This window comes from Pseudophryne corroboree, chromosome 2, assembly GCF_028390025.1.
Source record: "Pseudophryne corroboree isolate aPseCor3 chromosome 2, aPseCor3.hap2, whole genome shotgun sequence".
Taxonomy (NCBI): Eukaryota; Metazoa; Chordata; class Amphibia; order Anura; family Myobatrachidae; genus Pseudophryne; species Pseudophryne corroboree.
In genome coordinates this window covers 642,141,387-642,164,210 of record NC_086445.1, presented here as the reverse complement: position 1 = coordinate 642,164,210, position 22,824 = coordinate 642,141,387, and the positions used below count along the sequence as shown (strand labels likewise).

The window sequence follows — 22,824 nt, the reverse complement described above, 5'->3', positions numbered from 1 at the left end:
TAAGAGTATTTAGCCTATGGATCCACATCGACTCTAATTGTAAGAGTTTTTTACCTCTATCGCCACCCCGCATAGACTCAGGTACATGGTCTATGATCCTATGTTTAAAGGTGGCCATGGTGTGTCTAAACTCCACAAAATGCTTGGCTACTGGTTGTTCCCCCTTGCCTGATGCAAGGGCATTCCTAATAGCCAGCCTGTGTTGTGCCATCCTGATTTTAAATTGGCATTCAGTCTTGCCGATATAATATCTACCACACGGGCAAATGATAACGTAGATTACAAATTTGGTGGTGCACGTTAGAGGCCATTTGATCGCGAATTTTTTTCCTGAACAAGGATGTGTAACGTGATCTCCCACCGACATGTGAGAACAGGTCGTGCACCCCGTGCATTTAAAGCAACCATTCTTACGTTGCAAAAAATGCTTAGGAGTTTCCTTGAATTTTGCCATGTCGGTTTTGACCACCATATCTTTAATGCTCCTCCCTTTCGTAAAACTAGGCATCACTCTCTGATGGCGGAACACAGACAAATCAGGATCAGTTGATACCAATGGCCATAATTTTTTTACCTGTTTTTGTGTATGATTACTGTGTGCATTAAAATCACACACCCAGGGGATGACATCACCCAATTTTTTGGCACCCTTTGGTTTCAAGCTATCAATTCTATTCTTACTTAGAGCTTTTTCTCTAGGCTTGGCTAAAAGTTGTCGTGGATAGAGAGCGGTGTCTTGGATAAATTAAATATCAATGTTTCTTCTCCCTTGGCAGTCTGGGCCGGGTTCTGTCTTTTGTTTTGGCCGCCCCATCTTGTTCGTTTCTGTTTTTCCCCCATGCTGTAAAACCTGCACGGGTATTTGCCCCTAAAGGGGTCTCACGCTGCAGAGAAGATGGTGAAGGATTGTGTGCTTCATCTGATTCACTGGCTGATGTATTATCAGACCGCTCCATTTGTCTTGTTTTACGGAAACGTTGAAATTTACCCCCTGTGGTAGTATTGGTGGTGGTTCCTAACCAAGGATACACACGGTGGTGGGCATAATCAAGCTGCGTAGTAGTCGTAGTGAAATTTGCTTCCTGGATCTTAGGATCAGTATACAGGAAGGCAAAATTGTGACATCTCTATACAAAAAACCAACCGACCGCAATACCATCCTCAGATATGACAGTTGTCATCCACTACCTACTGTCAGGAGTGTACCTTATTCTCAATTTCTGAGGGTGTGTAGAATTAATAGTAACATAGACGGAAGAGATAAGCAATTGGATGAAATGCAATCTAGATTACTTGCTAGAGGTTATCCACGACAACTTTTAGCCCAGGCTAGAGAAAAAGCTCTAAGTAAGAATAGAATTGATAGCTTGAAACCAAAGGGTGCCAAAAAATTGGGTGATGTCATCCCCTGGGTGTGTGATTTTAATGCACACAGTAATCATACACAAAAACAGGTAAAAAAATTATGGCCATTGGTATCAACTGATCCTGATTTGTCTGTGTTCTGCCATCAGAGAGTGATGCCTAGTTTTACGAAAGGGCGGAGCATTAAAGATATGCTGGTCAAAACCGACATGGCAAAATTCAAGGAAACTCCTAAGCATTTTTTGCAACGTAAGAATGGTTGCTTTAAATGCACGGGGTGCACGACCTGTTCTCACATGTCGGTGGGAGATCACGTTACACATCCTTGTTCAGGAAAAAAATTCCCTATCAAATGGCCTCTAACATGCACCACCAAATTTGTAATCTACGTTATCATTTGCCCGTGTGGTAGATATTATATCGGCAAGACTGAATGCCAATTTAAAATCAGGATGGCACAACACAGGCTGGCTATTAGGAATGCCCTTGCATCAGGCAAGGGGAAACAACCAGTAGCCAAGCATTTTGTGGAGTTTAGACACACCATGGCCACCTTTAAACATAGGATCATAGACCATGTACCTGAGTCTATGCGGGGTGGCGATAGAGGTAAAAAACTCTTACAATTAGAGTCGATGTGGATCCATAGGCTAAATACTCTTAGACCGGCTGGTCTAAATGACAACTTGGGTCTTATCAACTTTATCTAGTAGGGCCATGATCCCTTTAAGTGACCTAGTGACGCGTCATCTGAGCCTTAACCCTGGGAGAGGGTGTCATAATAAATTCTAAAAGAACAAGTTAGCTGGCACAAGTTTAAAATTAATGCTAGGTGCCTATAACATGGATATATTGCCATATGATTCTCCATGTATATGGAGAGTGTTAACAATTAGTTGTGGCGGAGCCATTTTGTTTGTTCATTAGCGCATTTTTTAATATGTTTGTCACATTTGTATTTTTTATTGTGTCTAAAAAGATGTTTCAAACTATTTAGTAACAAAGAAAATGGTCATCCTGCACTGCCGTTTACAATATAGTAGAGTTTCAAGGTGTGTATAGGAACCAACTATAAGAAAATAATTGAATGAAAGAAAATCCTATTCTGAAACAATAACACTGTTGGCGGTGCTCCCCAGAGGAAAAAATGACTATTTTATCACAAAAGGGGTGTCCCAGAGAAAGGGGCTTGGGACAAAGAAGTTGACCTCTTTGTGGGGGCACTCATTTAATAAATTGTGTATTTGATAATTAAAATTTAACTTTTATTAATTCATTAAAAATATGTTAATTGCTTATCATTACCCTTAAGAGAAATTATATAATGTACATATAGTGAAATTGTTCCTCTTTTACAATACTTCCTAGGGTGAAAATATCAAAGAAGTCAAATTGTACCCGATATAACAAATTAAAGGGTAAGGCGCTACCCCGTATAGGGCAAGGTCCCACAAACAAACAGTTTCTCACTGCTATGGAAATCTATCCTAGTTAACGATCATATATGGTGGTATTCCATAGATTCCTGTAAAGAAGATATTGACCAAGAGGGAGAAAAAGGTAACACATCCCATGAAAGTTTCAACTTGCAGTCCTCCTGGGTATAACAGTACCTATTGCAATTATAATATACATATGCATTTGTTCATTGTAACCGTTAATCTTCTTATCACTGCATACATCAATTCCTGCCGAGAGGGAGAGTCAGGAGAGTAATAATGGTGTTTAAAATATCAATCGCTAGATTTATACCCTCCGAAACTACCTGCAATACCTTCAAAAAAAGTGGGTGCCCTATAACCTAATGACGTTTGTCCTAATTTAAATAATGAGAGTCACATCATTGTCAATAATCATATTAAGAGAAATGTAGCAAATGGTATCTTATCCTTCTTAAGAATTATCCTTATCACTGTCAGACAAAGCAGTGTATAACAGGTAATGTCATTCCCCTAGGGAAATCCTGTTATTTGTAACATTCAGAGTAACACGCGGCCAACAATGTAACAATCATAATTTAGTTTCAAAGAAAAATATGACCAACAATGTAACTGTTGTAATGTAGTCTGAATCAGTCTTGTACAAAGGTGAGCCCTAAGAGAACAGATATACCACAGTTTGTAGATAGCATATATATCTCAGTGATAATTAGGCCCTCAGTAAATTAACATAGAATATAGGCCCCGTTCCGTTGCCCCTGGTAACATCTGCTGCCTTCCCATGTGCGCACTATGGCACAGTGAATGAGAGGTGAGAGTATTAACCTGGACGGTGACGGGTGGAAGAAAGGAAAGAGTGTTTCTGCTTTCGTGCGTTCTCGTGCTCTGGGGCCCTGGTGACAGTTATATCATTGCAGGGCTGCAGGCACAGTCGCGGCACGATGAGAGGACACTGAAAATACCTTGTTACATTTCTTAATAATTCCAGCATGTGACGGCTCCCGTTGCAGGGCTAATGGTAAGTGTCGGGCTGCGTCTCCCTAAAGACCGGGTCTCCGGCTCCGACTTCACGTGTTCATGTGGCAGGGGTCGGGAGATTGTGTCTAATGAAAAAGCGTCTGTGCTAAGGCTGCATCGATCAGCTTCTCCCCGTGTACCCGGTCCCCGGCTCCTGCTCCACGTGTAGTATAACGGATAGCCGGCAATTACGTCTAGTGACGTGAAATCTGGGCTTGAACGTGCGTTTCACCCTCTAAGGGGCTTGTTCACCATATGCCGTCACATGCTGGAATTATTAAGAAGGGATCCGGATTGAAAGTCGACAGTAACTAGGTCGACAATGTCTAGGTCGACCACTATTGGTCGACAGTAACTAGGTCGACAGGGTCAAAAGGTCGACAGGGTCAAAAGGTCGACATGTTCTAGGTCGACAGGTCAAAAGGTCGACATGAGTTTTTTACAATTTTTTTCTTTTTTGAACCTTTTCATACTTAACGATCCACGTGGACTACGATTGGAACGGTAATCTGTGCCGAGCGAAGCGGTAGCGGAGCGAAGGCACCATGCCCGAAGCATGGCGAGCGAAGCGAGCCATGCGAGGGGACGCGGTGCACTAATTGGGGTTCCCGGTCACTCTACGAAGAAAATGACACCAAAATAACATTAAAAACTCATGTCGACCTTTTGACCTGTCGACCTAGAACATGTCGACCTTTTGACCCTATCGACCTTTTGACCCTGTCGACCTAGTTACTGTCGACCAATATTGGTCGACCTAGACATTGTCGACCTAGTTACTGTCGACTTTCAATACCACACCCGTCACCAGGGCCCCAGAGCACGAGAACGCACGAAAGCAGAAACACTCTTTCCTTTCTTCCACCCGTCACCGTCCAGGTTAATACTCTCACCTCTCATTCACTGTGCCATAGTGCGCACATGGGAAGGCAGCAGATGTTACCAGGGGCAACGGAACGGGGCCTATATTCTATGTTAATTTACTGAGGGCCTAATTATCACTGAGATATATATGCTATCTACAAACTGTGGTATATCTGTTCTCTTAGGGCTCACCTTTGTACAAGACTGATTCAGACTACATTACAACAGTTACATTGTTGGTCATATTTTTCTTTGAAACTAAATTATGATTGTTACATTGTTGGCCGCGTGTTACTCTGAATGTTACAAATAACAGGATTTCCCTAGGGGAATGACATTACCTGTTATACACTGCTTTGTCTGACAGTGATAAGGATAATTCTTAAGAAGGATAAGATACCATTTGCTACATTTCTCTTAATATGATTATTGACAATGATGTGACTCTCATTATTTAAATTAGGACAAACGTCATTAGGTTATAGGGCACCCACTTTTTTTGAAGGTATTGCAGGTAGTTTCGGAGGGTATAAATCTAGCGATTGATATTTTAAACACCATTATTACTCTCCTGACTCTCCCTCTCGGCAGGAATTGATGTATGCAGTGATAAGAAGATTAACGGTTACAATGAACAAATGCATATGTATATTATAATTGCAATAGGTACTGTTATACCCAGGAGGACTGCAAGTTGAAACTTTCATGGGATGTGTTACCTTTTTCTCCCTCTTGGTCAATATCTTCTTTACAGGAATCTATGGAATACCACCATATATGATCGTTAACTAGGATAGATTTCCATAGCAGTGAGAAACTGTTTGTTTGTGGGACCTTGCCCTATACGGGGTAGCGCCTTACCCTTTAATTTGTTATATCGGGTACAATTTGACTTCTTTGATATTTTCACCCTAGGAAGTATTGTAAAAGAGGAACAATTTCACTATATGTACATTATATAATTTCTCTTAAGGGTAATGATAAGCAATTAACATATTTTTAATGAATTAATAAAAGTTTAATTTTAATTATCAAATACACAATTTATTAAATGAGTGCCCCCACAAAGAGGTCAACTTCTTTGTCCCAAGCCCCTTTCTCTGGGACACCCCTTTTGTGATAAACTATTTAGTAACCTAGCATCAAATAATGAGAGCACTTAAACTGTATCACTATTTTTATGCTATTGCTTTTAATATGCATACAGGCACAACAATTGTTGTTTTGAGCAATATTCACGATACTGTATCACTAAGGTTGTTTACATTCTCCTTTGTTGCTAGGCAGCGTGGCCATGGACGCGCCCCCGGGCGCCGGCGCGTCACTTCTGCTGAGACGCTGGAGACGACGGGCTGGACGCCGGGACGGCGCGGCCAGCGGCACACGCTGGAGGGGATGTTCCTTGTGGGGGGTAAGTTCTATTTAATCACACTTTGTACTGTGTTGCACTAATCCTGACGAAGGGGGAGACCCCGAATCGTTGATATGCACCATTACAAGTTTTAGCTGGTTTAAGACTCTGAGTGCCGCCTCATTTTTTCCTGTTTGTATCCATTCGGTTTTCATACCTGGAGGAGGGCACCGGAGCAAGTCAGCCCCATTGTCGGAGCAGTGCCCAGTGCCGGAGCACAGAATAGTTTATATATATATATATATATATATATACAGTGGCGGATTTAGGGGGGGGGCACCAAGGCACGTGCCCCCCCTGTCATTTTTTTTTTTACTGTGCAGTCAAATAATGTCCGCACACCCGCCCGAATCAATGATCAGGCTGCTGGATGTCAGTCACAGTCAGCCGCTGTAATTCTTCCCCTGTCAGCTGCTCCACCTTCCTGCATGTTTGGAGGTGGAGCTTCCAGATTCAAACCCACCGCAGCGCCGCTGCCGCTAAGGGACAGCTCACCGCCAGCCCACCCACACACAGCGCAGCGCACTGCCGCCGGGGGTCTGGGACAGCACGCCGCCGCCGCTGAGGGACAGCGGAACGCAAGCCCGCCCACCCACACACAGCGCACTGCCGCCGGGGGTTCGGGACAGCAAACAGTCGCCACCGCCGCTGAGGGACAGCGGAACGCCAGCCCACCCACACACAGCGCACTGTCGCCGGGGGTTCGGGACAGCGCACCGCCAGCCCCTGGAATTACAGTACACCGCCATCCACCGCTGAGGGTCCCAGCCAGGGCAGACACCAAAAGTAGATGTAAAAAAACAAGATCTTTCCCCAGCGCACAGTACAGGGTATACCATAAGAAAAAATAAACCAAATTGGTTTCAATTCCTTAAATTTCTTTTTTATTCGATAATTCAAGAGAGGTTTAATATTCAGTTAAAAATACATATCAATGAAAAAGGTGACTGCCTATTACCGGTAAACATACATATAACAATCACAAACACAGAAAAAACATATAGATGGGGATTTTTTAAAATAAATATTCACTATACCCCACGATGGTATAGTGGTCTCCAGTGCAAAAAATGAAATGCAACCAATTCTCATAGGTTGGATGCGCTGCTCTGCGGCTTACTCCTTCTATGTTAATAGGTAATGACCACAGAATTCCTCTTAAAGTCACAGTCCTTCTTTAAGGGGGGGGGGGGGGGGGGGGGGGGGGGGGCACACTCCCAGTTATACAACTGCACTTGTAGAGGTAGATGATTTTTCCAAACAGATTGTGCACATCCCTACAGGTATTCTGTGGTCATTACCTATTAACATAGAAGGAGTAAGCCGCAGAGCAGCGCATCCAACCTATGAGAATTGGTTGCATTTCATTTTTTGCACTGGAGACCAGTGGGGTATAGTGAATATTTATTTTTAAAAATACCCATCTATATGTTTTTTCTGTGTTTGTGATTGTTATATGTATGTTTACTGGTAATAGGCAGTCACCTTTTTCATTGATATGTATTTTTAACTGAATATTAAACCTCTCTTGAATTATCGAATAAAAAAGAAATTTAAGGAATTGAAACAAATTTGGTTTATTTTTCCTTATGGTATACCCTGTACTGTGCGCTGGGGAAAGATCTTGTTTTTTTGTGTTCATAAGTTAGTGGAGCTAGGTAGTAGCCCCACTCCTTGCAGCAGCACTTTACAGTTTAACCTATTTTCTCTCTTTAGCGCAGTGCCAAAACTGTTTTTTTTGTGTGCAAAAGTAGATATACGCTGCGCAGGTGCTGCGGACTGGACGCCCAGGCCAAGAAGAATCCTGGCCCTGCATTCTGCACTGGTTGTGAGTGTGTGTCTGGCAGGTACGTGCAGTCAGGGGAGGCAGTGCCACCCCTGCCATTTATGAGCCATTAATGATTAAAATAATATAAAGAAAATACTTATGACACATTTTCTGTGTCATACGTAATCTCTTTATATTATACTATGCATTTTAAACTTTTAATCACTATTAGTGGTGGGGGTGGGGCGGCAGCGGCAGGACCCGGCGGGACCCGGCGCTACAGTAGAGCCACAACTACAGGAGCGCGGCGTGTGGGCAGCGGCGGTGGGACCCGTTGTTAGAGCTGCCTACAGCAGTGGCAGCTCCAGAGATAACGGGAGCACCAGAGCTGGGGTCAGCACGCTGACCACCCAGGCGAGGGGGCGGAGGTGGGGGGGGGGCAGTTGTGGGGTGGGAAGGGTCTGGCCAGCTCACCCCCAGATCACTTGGACTGCAGTTCTCCCCCAGATGATCTGGGGGTGAGCTGCAGTCCAAGTGATCTGGGGGTGAGCTGCAGTCCAAGTGATCTGGGGGTGAGCTGCAGTCCAAGTGATCTGGGCAACATCACTTGGACTGCAGCTCACCCTCAGATCACTTGGACTGCAGGGACAGGGAAAAATAAAAAAAATAAATGTAAACAAAAAGATATATTTGTATCACAGCTGCCCGCCGCTCACTGCCGCAAGCTGCACCGCCACTGAAAGCTGACCAGCGCAGACAACAACTGGCGGTGGTCAGAGGGGCATCAACGCCGCAGCAACAAAGGACAGCTTAGTACTGCCGCATTCCCCGCAGATCATGGGCTCATCTGCCACCGACAACCACAGTCCCTTCCGCACCTCCGCTGCACATATCAGGTAATGTTCCCCTGCTTCCCTATGTCCCTGCTGTCACTCTCTCAGTCCCTGCTGTCACTCTCTCAGTCCCTGCTGTCACTCTCTCCCTGTCCCTGAATTGTGGGTTATACCGTATGCTATAATGTGAATTTCGGGTCATACCGTGTGCTGTAATGTGAATTTCAGGTCATACCGTGTGCTGTAATGTGAATTTTGGCTTATACCGTGTGCTGTAATGTAATGTGAATTTCGGCTCATACTGTGTGGTAAAATATGAATTTCAGCTCAAATGGTGTGCTGTAATGTGAATTTCGGCTCATACCATGTGCTGTAATGTGAATTTTGGTTCATACCGTGTGGTAAAATATGAATTTCGGCTCATACCGTGTGCTGTATTGTGAATTTCGGCTCATACCGTGCGGTATCAGGTGAAAGGGGCGCCAGTACTAGATAGTATAAGGGGTCCTACTACACTGAAGGACACACCCCTGTTTGAGTGGCCACACACCCTTTTCCGGAGGTGCGCGCATAATTGCAACCTTCACTTCTCCATACCCCCACTTAAAAATTTCCACTTCGACCACTGTGTATATGGGTGTGGTTCGTTTTATCGGCATCCGTTTGTGCGACAATGTTTTGAACGACCACGATAGTTCGAACAACACAACTCATCGACTGTCTGTATATCGGCAGTATCTTTAGTTCGACATGTATTTGATCGACCATAACAAATGATCGACAGCTACTTTATCGAATATTTTACTTAGACATGGATTAAGATCGACAGTAGTTTGCTCGACAACTGCGTTAGACCGACAGTAACTAGTTCGACATTAAATAGGCCGACTGCCATTAAATCGAACATCTTTTAGTTCGAAATGTGTTAGACCGACCACTCATTTGGTAGACAAAACTTAGATCGACACTTAAAAGGTTCGAAAGGTAATAGGTCGACATACACAAGATCGACATAACTAAGTGCGACAAAACTTAGATCGACACTTAAAAGGTTCGAAAGGTAATAGGTCGACATACACAAGATCGACATAACTAAGTGCGACAAAACTTAGATCGACACTTAAATTGCACGACATGTAATAGGTCGACATACACAAGATCGACATAACTAAGATCGACACTAATTACTTTGACAGATAACATATCTAAGATATCTACATGTAAATATAGGCCAATATAGTTTCAGTGCATGCTGGGATGTGTAGTTTCTCCACACCTGGAGTGCCACAGTTTGGACATGCCTGACATACACAATACACATCTGCAACGCTGACACCCTCCCCCCCCCCCCCGCCCGCTATTCCCCACGATACCCGTCCAAAGTTAGACGCCGCCTCCATCCCCCCTAGTCACCCCGCTGCCCGTCTACATTTACACGCCTAGCTAGACACCCCACTACATTACGCGCCCCATGTTTCACCGTGGCACTACAAGTAACACAACGCCCTGGCACTGCTCCCCGCTCTGGTAGCACAGTCACACCCTTTAAGAACACCCCACCCATGTCTGCCAGCACACCTGGGCACCCGGCTGCACATCTGCAACGCTGACACCCTCCCCCCCCCCCCCCGCCCGCTATTCTCCACGATACCCGTCCAAAGTTAGACGCCGCCTCCATCCCCCCTAGTCACCCCGCTGCCCGTCTACATTTACACGCCTAGCTAGACACCCCACTACATTACGCGCCCCATGTTTCACCGTGGCACTACAAGTAACACAACGCCCTGGCACTGCTCCCCGCTCTGGTAGCACAGTCACACCCTTTAAGAACACCCCACCCATGTCTGCCAGCACACCTGGGCACCCGGCTGCACATCTGCAACGCTGACACCCTCCCCCCCCCCCCGCCCGCTATTCCCCACGATACCCGTCCAAAGTTAGACGCCGCCTCCATCCCCCCTAGTCACCCCGCTGCCCGTCTACATTTACACGCCTAGCTAGACACCCCACTACATTACGCGCCCCATGTTTCACCGTGGCACTACAAGTAACACAACGCCCTGGCACTGCTCCCCGCTCTGGTAGCACAGTCACACCCTTTAAGAACACCCCACCCATGTCTGCCAGCACACCTGGGCACCCGGCTGCACATCTGCAACGCTGACACCCTCCCCCCCCCCCCCGCCCGCTATTCCCCACGATACCCGTCCAAAGTTAGACGCCGCCTCCATCCCCCCTAGTCACCCCGCTGCCTGTCTACATTTACACGCCTAGCTAGACACCCCACTACATTACGCGCCCCATGTTTCACCGTGGCACTACAAGTAACACAACGCCCTGGCACTGCTCCCCGCTCTGGTAGCACAGTCACACCCTTTAAGAACACCCCACCCATGTCTGCCAGCACACCTGGGCACCCGGCTGCACATCTGCAACGCTGACACCCTCCCCCCCCCCCCCCGCCCGCTATTCCCCACGATACCCGTCCAAAGTTAGACGCCGCCTCCATCCCCCCTAGTCACCCCGCTGCCCGTCTACATTTACACGCCTAGCTAGACACCCCACTACATTACGCGCCCCATGTTTCACCGTGGCACTACAAGTAACACAACGCCCTGGCACTGCTCCCCGCTCTGGTAGCACAGTCACACCCTTTAAGAACACCCCACCCATGTCTGCCAGCACACCTGGGCACCCGGCTGCACATCTGCAACGCTGACACCCTCCCCCCCCCCCCCCGCCCGCTATTCCCCACGATACCCGTCCAAAGTTAGACGCCGCCTCCATCCCCCCTAGTCACCCCGCTGCCTGTCTACATTTACACGCCTAGCTAGACACCCCACTACATTACGCGCCCCATGTTTCACCGTGGCACTACAAGTAACACAACGCCCTGGCACTGCTTCCCGCTCTGATAGCACAGTCACACCCTTTAAGAACACCCCACCCATGTCTGCCAGCACACCTGGGCACCCGGCTGCACATCTGCAACGCTGACACCCTCCCCCCCCCCCCCCCGCCCGCTATTCCCCACGATACCCGTCCAAAGTTAGACGCCGCCTCCATCCCCCCTAGTCACCCCGCTGCCCGTCTACATTTACACGCCTAGCTAGACACCCCACTACATTACGCGCCCCATGTTTCACCGTGGCACTACAAGTAACACAACGCCCTGGCACTGCTCCCCGCTCTGGTAGCACAGTCACACCCTTTAAGAACACCCCACCCATGTCTGCCAGCACACCTGGGCACCCGGCTGCACATCTGCAACGCTGACACCCTCCCCCCCCCCCCGCCCGCTATTCCCCACGATACCCGTCCAAAGTTAGACGCCGCCTCCATCCCCCCTAGTCACCCCGCTGCCTGTCTACATTTACACGCCTAGCTAGACACCCCACTACATTACGCGCCCCATGTTTCACCGTGGCACTACAAGTAACACAACGCCCTGGCACTGCTCCCCGCTCTGGTAGCACAGTCACACCCTTTAAGAACACCCCACCCATGTCTGCCAGCACACCTGGGCACCCGGCTGCACATCTGCAACGCTGACACCCTCCCCCCCCCCCCCCCCGCCCGCTATTCCCCACGATACCCGTCCAAAGTTAGACGCCGCCTCCATCCCCCCTAGTCACCCCGCTGCCCGTCTACATTTACACGCCTAGCTAGACACCCCACTACATTACGCGCCCCATGTTTCACCGTGGCACTACAAGTAACACAACGCCCTGGCACTGCTCCCCGCTCTGGTAGCACAGTCACACCCTTTAAGAACACCCCACCCATGTCTGCCAGCACACCTGGGCACCCGGCTGCACATCTGCAACGCTGACACCCTCCCCCCCCCCCGCCCGCTATTCCCCACGATACCCGTCCAAAGTTAGACGCCGCCTCCATCCCCCCTAGTCACCCCGCTGCCTGTCTACATTTACACGCCTAGCTAGACACCCCACTACATTACGCGCCCCATGTTTCACCGTGGCACTACAAGTAACACAACGCCTCCCTCCAACTGTCCCCCGAACACCAGCTATCACCAGCCATGTACCCCAAGACGCACACCGCTCTCTCTAGCCATCTACCCCTCTCCCACCATAAGCTCCCCCACAGCCGTGTACTGCCCCTATACGCCCCAGCACACCGGAATGTCACCCCGTTCTCGTGCTGAGGTGCAGCCAGCATTCCCCATTGCACTATATGTGCCAAAATTACACCAACACTACAGCTACATAATCCCCGTCGATAAGTACTGCAAGCTCCATAATGGCAGAGTTTGCTTAAATTAACCGTTCACGGACAACGTTCCAAGATACATTCCGGTTACTGTTTTTTTTTTTTTAAATTTGATTTAAATAATGCTATCACTGATGACACCAATCAAAACATAACATGTCCGTTCGCGCTGAAATCCAACCAATAAAATATACTCCTACATAAGACAAATCAACAGTTCAGTATAACCTGACGTATAGTGGTGCCACTAAATTAGCCAATAATACTACATGATTCCTACTTGAAGGAGGAGCGATGTTCCCGCACTTTTACACAGAATATAAACTCTGTCCCTCCCTTGCATAGGCGCCATTTGCTTGAGACTGCTAACTGGCTGTATACGGTCTGTTAGCGTCTTGTGATTGGCTTCTAGCGATTCTGATTTACATATCAGAGCTTTTCTGGAGAAGTGACCGTGACAAGAATTCTTCATACGAAGAGGAGAAGACCAATCCAGTTTTTTTTTCTCATCTTAATAGGTAAGCGCTGAGCTAAATGTACTCTGTCTTTCTATTACACTATCATGCTAAATAAACTGTCCCATGTTTCTTATTATCTCTTCCAACTGCTATCCCTGCCACTGCTGATTGGCATTATTTGTATATCTGTTACTGCAGTGTGTGAGATGTCGGTATCTGGCACTGCTTTCTGGCATAATGTGTGTATTTTTCACCGTTTGTTTGCCAAATGTGTATATCTGTCACTGCTTGGGTTCATTATTTGTGTATATGTCACAGCTGTTTGGCATAATTTCTGTATTTGGCACTGCTGGGTGGCATAATTTGGGTATCTGGCACTGCTGGATGGCATAATTTCTGTATTTGGCACTGCTGGGTGCCATAATTTCTATATTTGGCACTGCTGGGTGGCATAATTTGGGTATCTGCCACTGCTGGGTGGCATAATTTGGGTATCTGCCACTGCTGGGTGGCATAATTTGGGTATCTGGCACTGCTGGGTGGCATATTTTATGTATTTGGCACTGCTGGGTGGCATAATTTCTGTGTTTGGCACTGCTGGATGGCATAATTTGGGTATCTGGCACTGCTGGGTGGCATAATTTCTGTATTTGGCACTGCTGGATGGCATAATTTGGGTATCTGGCACTGCTGGATGGCATAATTTCTGTATTTGGCACTGCTGGATGGCATAATTTGGGTATCTGGCACTGTTGGATGGCATAATTTCTGTATTTGGCACTGCTGGGTGCCATAATTTCTATATTTGGCACTGCTGGGTGGCATATTTTGGGTATCTGGCACTGCTGGGTGGCATAATTTCTGTGTTTGGCACTGCTGGATGGCATAATTTGGGTATCTGGCACTGCTGGGTGGCATAATTTGGGTATCTGGCACTGCTGGATGGCATAATTTCTGTATTTGGCACTGCTGGATGGCATAATTTGGGTATCTGGCACTGCTGGATGGCATAATTTCTGTATTTGGCACTGCTGGATGGCATCATTTCTGTATTTGGCACTGCTGGGTGGCATAATTTATGTATTTGGCACTGCTGGGTGGCATAATTTGGGTATCTGCCACTGCTGGGTGGCATAATTTGGGTATCTGGCACTGCTGGGTGGCATAATTTATGTATTTGGCACTGCTGGGTGCCATAATTTCTATATTTGGCACTGCTGGGTGGCATATTTTGGGTATCTGGCACTGCTGGGTGGCATAATTTCTGTATTTGGCACTGCTGGGTGGCATCATTTATGTATTTGGCACTGCTGGGTGGCATAATTTGGGTATCTGGCACTGCTGGGTGGCATATTTTATGTATTTGGCACTGCTGGGTGGCATAATTTCTGTGTTTGGCACTGCTGGATGGCATAATTTGGGTATCTGGCACTGCTGGGTGGCATAATTTCTGTATTTGGCACTGCTGGATGGCATAATTTGGGTATCTGGCACTGCTGGATGGCATAATTTCTGTATTTGGCACTGCTGGATGGCATAATTTGGGTATCTGGCACTGTTGGATGGCATAATTTCTGTATTTGGCACTGCTGGGTGCCATAATTTCTATATTTGGCACTGCTGGGTGGCATATTTTGGGTATCTGGCACTGCTGGGTGGCATAATTTCTGTGTTTGGCACTGCTGGATGGCATAATTTGGGTATCTGGCACTGCTGGGTGGCATAATTTGGGTATCTGGCACTGCTGGATGGCATAATTTCTGTATTTGGCACTGCTGGATGGCATAATTTGGGTATCTGGCACTGCTGGATGGCATAATTTCTGTATTTGGCACTGCTGGATGGCATCATTTCTGTATTTGGCACTGCTGGGTGGCATAATTTATGTATTTGGCACTGCTGGGTGGCATAATTTGGGTATCTGCCACTGCTGGGTGGCATAATTTGGGTATCTGGCACTGCTGGGTGGCATAATTTATGTATTTGGCACTGCTGGGTGCCATAATTTCTATATTTGGCACTGCTGGGTGGCATATTTTGGGTATCTGGCACTGCTGGGTGGCATAATTTCTGTATTTGGCACTGCTGGGTGGCATAATTTATGTATTTGGCACTGCTGGGTGGCATAATTTGGGTATCTGGCACTGCTGGGTGGCATATTTTATGTATTTGGCACTGCTGGGTGGCATAATTTCTGTGTTTGGCACTGCTGGATGGCATAATTTGGGTATCTGGCACTGCTGGGTGGCATAATTTCTGTATTTGGCACTGCTGGATGGCATAATTTGGGTATCTGGCACTGCTGGATGGCATAATTTCTGTATTTGGCACTGCTGGGTGCCATAATTTCTATATTTGGCACTGCTGGGTGGCATAATTTGGGTATCTGCCACTGCTGGGTGGCATAATTTGGGTATCTGGCACTGCTGGGTGGCATATTTTATGTATTTGGCACTGCTGGGTGGCATAATTTCTGTGTTTGGCACTGCTGGATGGCATAATTTGGGTATCTGGCACTGCTGGGTGGCATATTTTGGGTATCTGGCACTGCTGGATGGCATAATTTCTGTATTTGGCACTGCTGGATGGCATCATTTCTGTATTTGGCACTGCTGGGTGGCATAATTTATGTATTTGGCACTGCTGGGTGGCATAATTTGGGTATCTGCCACTGCTGGGTGGCATAATTTGGGTATCTGGCACTGCTGGGTGGCATAATTTATGTATTTGGCACTGCTGGGTGCCATAATTTCTATATTTGGCACTGCTGGGTGGCATATTTTGGGTATCTGGCACTGCTGGGTGGCATAATTTCTGTGTTTGGCACTGCTGGATGGCATAATTTGGGTATCTGGCACTGCTGGGTGGCATAATTTCTGTATTTGGCACTGCTGGATGGCATAATTTGGGTATCTGGCACTGCTGGATGGCATAATTTCTGTATTTGGCACTGCTGGATGGCATAATTTGGGTATCTGGCACTGTTGGATGGCATAATTTCTGTATTTGGCACTGCTGGGTGCCATAATTTCTATATTTGGCACTGCTGGGTGGCATATTTTGGGTATCTGGCACTGCTGGGTGGCATAATTTCTGTATTTGGCACTGCTGGGGTTCATTACTTGTGTATATTTGTAACAGCTGGTTGGCAAAATTTGGGTATGTTGCACTGCTAGTATACTAATTATTATTATTATTATTATTATTATTATTATTATTATTATTAATATTAGTATGAATTTTTTTTTTTTTTAAGTTTTTTTTTCAGAGATGTCCGAGGAAGAAGCAAGGAGGCTTTCTCTATCCGCACAGGAAGAAGAATCCTCGGAAAGACAGCAACAAACATCACCAACCGACCATGGCAGAGTTTCGCATGAAGAAGCGGACTCGGGAGAAGAATCCAGCAGCAGGGCACCCAACTTCACAGATGAAGAAACGGACACCCTAATCAATCAAGTTGTTCATCACTCCTTTCAACTTTTCGGATCGCCGGCAAGAAATGTTCATCACCGATTCAAGGGAACGACGTGGAATGAAATCTCTGAATCAGTTTCTTTGGGAGGTGGGTTCAAGCGAAGCAACGAAAGTTGCAAGAAAAGGTTACGCGACTGTAGAAGATCCGTCAATCTCAAGATCCAAAAAGGGCAAAAATTACACAAGGATTGGGAAAAGAAGATGGAGAACTACTTCGTACTTGTGCAGGAAGAAATGGCAGGAACCAGTGCAGAAGGTATTATTTTTAAAAATTCTATAAAATTAATTTTTTAATATTCTTTTTAAAAAACTAATTATTTCAACAAAAATTTAAATTTCGTATTTCTTTCAAAAGGAGCCACAAAATATTCTACGCCAACAAAACATAGCACGCCACAAACGGAAACAACGCCAAAGAAGAAAACAAAATCGCAGAAAGGTTAGGGACATATCGTATTTTTATATATATATTATATATATATATATATATATATATATACATTCAAAAAATATTTTGTATGGAAACAAAACTAATAACTACAGTATGTTCTTTATATAAATATTACAGATTCCACAGTTAAGGCAAAGAGAAGAGTTTCTTTTGGATATCCGACAACTGGAGGAGGTGCTGAGGATACCGGTAAGGCATAGTTTTTGTACATGAAATTATAAATTTTGGTACATGTATATCTATCAATGGGTATATACCTCTAGCTTGCACTGTTTGCGTATCTTTAGCTGTCTGTATTTCTGGCACTGCATATTTTTGGGTTATAATTATTGTATATATCTATATTGACATTTTAGAAACCCAGATACAGCATACAATATTGCCGATTGATTCAACACTGCAAGCAGCGACACTTCAAGCAGAATCAGCCCAGATGCACCCACCCACGGTGCAGGAAGAAACATCATCCCAACAGCCACTTCCAGAAGAAAATTCATCACAGGGGCACCCACAGACACTGCCAGAAGAGTCCTTTTCACAGAGCTACCCTGCAATTGGAGACCATAATCTTGTTGAAAGAACAGAGCAAATTCCGGACATGGAAACTTCAGGCAGTGTACCAGAAGTCCTTGAATCAAAAACACCGGAAACTACGCCAGGAGGTAGCAATTTTATATTTATTTACAATTTAGGAGTGTTTAATTGTGTTCAACTGTAATTTGTTAAACTAAATTATTTACTTGTATTACAGAGTCATCACTCAATCTAATACTGGAAGCTTTAAAGAACATGGACCAATGTAGAGCTGAAGAAAGCCAAAGGATTAATAATCGTTTGGACAACATGGAACAGAACATCGACCATATCAAGACAGCTGTTGTTCAACAAAATGACGCAATGATATCGCTGGCCCGATACTACGATCAACTTGTGTCAGCACATATGTCGGTGGTTGGACATTGCAAGAGCATGGAGCAGAAGATTGAACAGATCAGCACCCAACAAAATGAACAGCGGGATGGAGAATCCCATCAGGAACAACTCTGTCGACAACACAATGATTCTCTGGAACATATTTCATTGCAATGCCAACAGATTGGAACAGGCCTTCAAAGCATGCTACTGTGGCAACAACAGTGCAACCTAAACACAAGCATGATTTCAACAAGCCTGCAGCTGATGACAGACGAAGGAAGAAGATTGCACAGCGCACAACCACAGCAGGCAGAACGAAGTTCGGAAGTCACAACACCATCAAACAGAACATCAATTGATCAAGAAATGTATGCTCAAGAAGAGAGAGGAGATCTGGCTTATCAAAGAGCATTGTCAGTTTTGAGACTGCAGCGTCAAAGGTCAGAAGAATTGGAGCAGTCCATAATACAGCAAGAGATGTGGAACAGAGCACAGCAGGAGATGTTGGAACAAGCACAGACAGTTATGTGGAACAGAGCACAGGAGGAGCATGCCCGAGCCCAGGAGGAACATGCCCGAGCCCAGGAGGAACATGCCCGAGCCCAGGAGGAGCATGCCCGAGCCCAGGATGAGCATGCCACAGCACCGGAGGAGCATGCCACAGCCCCGGAGGAGCCGTCAGGATCCCAGGAGGAGCCGTCCACAACAGCAAACTAGCCGGACACAGGGACCAGTCCGCTAATCAAGCACAGAGGCTGGCATAGAGCTTGGCGGAGGACTTGCCAAGGGTAAGTCATCTAGCTTTTTCCTCTTTCTTTTCCCCAACAAGCTAGGTATTTGTCCGTAGCGGTGTGCTAAGTTAGGGAAAGGAGATCAGCAATGGTGTCAGGGACAGTTAGTGACAAGCAAAGGTATTTTTTTTTATAAACTGACTGTGTCTTTTTTTCTTTACAGCATACCGACAACTGGCAAGACCTAATCGGAGAAGGGTCCAGTCCGCTAATCAAGCACAGAGGCTGGCATAGAGCTTGGCGGAGGACTTGCCAAGGGTAAGTCATCTAGCTTTTTCCTCTTTCTTTTCCCCAACAAGCTAGGTATTTGTCCGTAGCGGTGTGCTAAGTTAGGGAAAGGAGATCAGCAATGGTGTCAGGGACAGTTAGTGACAAGCAAAGGTAGTTTTTTTTATAAACTGACTGTGTCTTTTTTTCTTTACAGCATACCGACAACTGGCAAGACCTAATCGGAGAAGGGTCCAGTCCGCTAATCAAGCACAGAGGCTGGCATAGAGCTTGGCGGAGGACTTGCCAAGGGTAAGTCATCTAGCTTTTTCCTCTTTCTTTTCCCCAACAAGCTAGGTATTTGTCCGTAGCGGTGTGCTAAGTTAGGGAAAGGAGATCAGCAATGGTGTCAGGGACAGTTAGTGACAAGCAAAGGTAGTTTTTTTTATAAACTGACTGTGTCTTTTTTTCTTTACAGCATACCGACAACTGGCAAGACCTAATCGGAGAAGGGTCCAGTCCGCTAATCAAGCACAGAGGCTGGCATAGAGCTTGGCGGAGGACTTGCCAAGGGTAAGTCATCTAGCTTTTTCCTCTTTCTTTTCCCCAACAAGCTAGGTATTTGTCCGTAGCGGTGTGCTAAGTTAGGGAAAGGAGATCAGCAATGGTGTCAGGGACAGTTAGTGACAAGCAAAGGTAGTTTTTTTTATAAACTGACTGTGTCTTTTTTTCTTTACAGCATACCGACAACTGGCAAGACCTAATCGGAGAAGGGTCCAGTCCGCTAATCAAGCACAGAGGCTGGCATAGAGCTTGGCGGAGGACTTGCCAAGGGTAAGTCATCTAGCTTTTTCCTCTTTCTTTTCCCCAACAAGCTAGGTATTTGTCCGTAGCGGTGTGCTAAGTTAGGGAAAGGAGATCAGCAATGGTGTCAGGGACAGTTACTGACAAGCAAAGGTAGTTTTTTTTATAAACTGACTGTGTCTTTTTTTCTTTACAGCATACCGACAACTGGCAAGACCTAATCGGAGAAGGGTCCAGTCCGAGAAGACAACAGAATAATGATGCAGGCATAGAGCTACCAAGGTATGCTGCATCGTATAAGTCTGATTTTTCTTAAGTCACAGAAGATAATGGATACACATTAGTTTTACGGGGTATGGACCAGTTCTATATTTGCCTTGTGCACTTTAGTAAATAGTGTATGGTGGATGCCTGTTGTATTCCCATACTAACAGACGCAATTTTATTTATTTGACCGTAGGAGCCGGGCACACTTGTGCAAGATTGTTAATTATCGGCTTTTGTTTTTCACATTTATCATGCAGGACTGGTTGACACAAGCCTGCATGCTTAGTGGGACTTAGGGTTGTGTGGAACAGGCCAACCTCATATGGGCTTACTGGTACTGTTCCACGCTGATAGGTGACTGATCTCGCAAGCGCAATGTTATTTTGGCAGATTACACTAACAGGCATCACAGGGAAGCGCATCTCCTGAACTAAGTCTGGCTCCACAGCGGTACCAATCCTTCTTAGTAAGGGGGGGGGGAGCATTGTAGAATAGAAATAAAAATATAATTAACTTGATTTAGCAACCCAGCTGATTTGTAATTTTTAAAAAGTTGGTGTTGCGGTATCCATGTTCTGTGGTTCCATGTTGGCTCTGTGATAAATTGTGTTTTTCAATTTTCATGTGTGTGCGTGTGTCCCTTCACATTACAATGTCATGTTCATGTGTTTGATGCACAGCAGAGTGTCTATATTCCTCGGGTTAATATAGTAAATGTAACAAAACTATTAGACATTCTCAGGCGAGAGGGACTAATCAAAAAGATGCCATTAAAGGGATCATATCAAATATTTATATCAAATTTTAGCATACTGAGAAAGAGATGAAAAAGTTAACTCAGTCTATGGGTGACATGATGAATAGAGATTAAGTGACAATACCAGAGCCAGAGTCACAGACCCTTACCATTAGTCCAACAATGCGTACTGTGGCATATATGATGCAAGCTGACAATGATGATGAAGTGTCTTACGCAGAGTATGGTGATGTTTTTGGTCTGGGTCTGTATCTTTATTACAAGGGCTAAAATCTGTGATCTAAACCATAAGCCACATTATACAAATTACTGAGAAAATACGGAGGACATGGAGTCTTATTTCAATTTAATAAAAAAAATCATGTTTACTATTACAGCATCAAAATGGTCAAATGCTGTATTTGCAGAAAACTAAGTTGTGAAAAGTTGAGGTATGAGGGGACATGGTTATACATTAATATGGCTGTATTGAAAAATAACTCTAAATTTACTATTTTAATCTCCTTTTGCAGAACATCCATGATGGAAGAACCGAAGAATTTGGAACTAAATGATCATTGCGGCACAGAAGCCTTCTACAGTCAAAACCAAAAACATCAACCCTAAAGTCATTGTTCCAGGCATCAAATAAAGAAGCTGAAAAATGGGGGCATAGCTAAACTAGGACTTCAAAAACTGTAATCCAATGCTCGCATGATCACCAGCATTGATTGTTGGAACTGTTTTAAAAAAAATTGAGAATATTAACCACAAAAATCCATTATGTATGCAGCAGTGAGGCTATATGAACACGCTAGATGCTCATAGCATGCAGATGCACTCTGTTAGTGGCTCATTCGGTTACCTGTATTCCTCAGGATTCAAAATAAAGTACTTTATCTTGCATCCTAGAGGAAACTGGGGTAAACATTAGTACCATGGACAATAGACAGGTCCACTAGGAGCCATGTGCTTTTTAGTAGTGTTGACTAGCTAATCCCTCTATGTCGCTCCTAGTAGACTGTTTAGAAAATCTGCCTGGAGGAGAAATTCACAAGTGTGAGAGCTCCTGAGGATTTTAGCAGATTTTTATTAGTTTAAGGTTAGTATTTGACCGGAGAATGGGTTGGACCAGTATGCCTGCTTCGTTGGACTTGACACAAGGAGCACATGATGGAGTTATTCACAAGAACAAACAACACCCCTAACAGAGCATGAAGATATGAAGAGTGGTGAGTACAGTTCCGGCGTAACAATTAGCTTGTAGACTATGTATATGGCGGCACAAGGATACCATCTACAGACTACCACAGACAATAGACTGCGGAAGCAGACTACAGGAGAAACGTGTACATCCTGCCCTTCACAGGTGAGTCCATGTTTTTGGTTGAAAGCGATAAGTGAGTAACTAAGGCAATGGTGGGTAAGTATACATATCTTCCTTCCACAGCTATACCGGCTACGAAATCGTATACTGCCCCTATATTGCATTCCTTTTGGATGAATAAATAATAAAAGAAAAACACTGCATCCTCTATTACCTTGAGAGGGGAGTATTTGAAAAATGCAGCTACTGGTTTTCAGGAACAAAACTCAAAATCTGCTTACTCAAAGCCTTCAGACTCCCGGTGGACCCAACTGCCTGAGCAATAGGCAGGTGGGACCACGTTTTTAATTTTACGGATAACATATGGCCGACATCTGTCCTACATCCATGGGTAAAAGATCGTACTGCACAGGGGTAGAAGGACAGTTCTTTCAATGATTCTTACCTCACTTAGTTTTCAAAAC

The 22,824-nt window shown here is 45.4% G+C and overlaps 1 protein-coding gene across 1 annotated transcript; it reads left to right on the top strand.

The window, feature by feature from the left end:
• The first annotated feature begins 16,648 nt into the window (after positions 1-16,648).
• Positions 16,649-18,996, top strand: LOC135051047 (uncharacterized). Its single transcript, XM_063957233.1, has 5 exons — positions 16,649-17,118; positions 17,218-17,301; positions 17,431-17,502; positions 17,670-17,975; positions 18,065-18,996. The coding sequence occupies exons 1-5, from the start codon at positions 16,659-16,661 to the stop codon at positions 18,943-18,945; spliced, it is 1,803 nt and encodes a 600-aa protein (XP_063813303.1). The 5' UTR covers positions 16,649-16,658; the 3' UTR covers positions 18,946-18,996.
• The last annotated feature ends 3,828 nt before the right edge of the window (positions 18,997-22,824 follow it).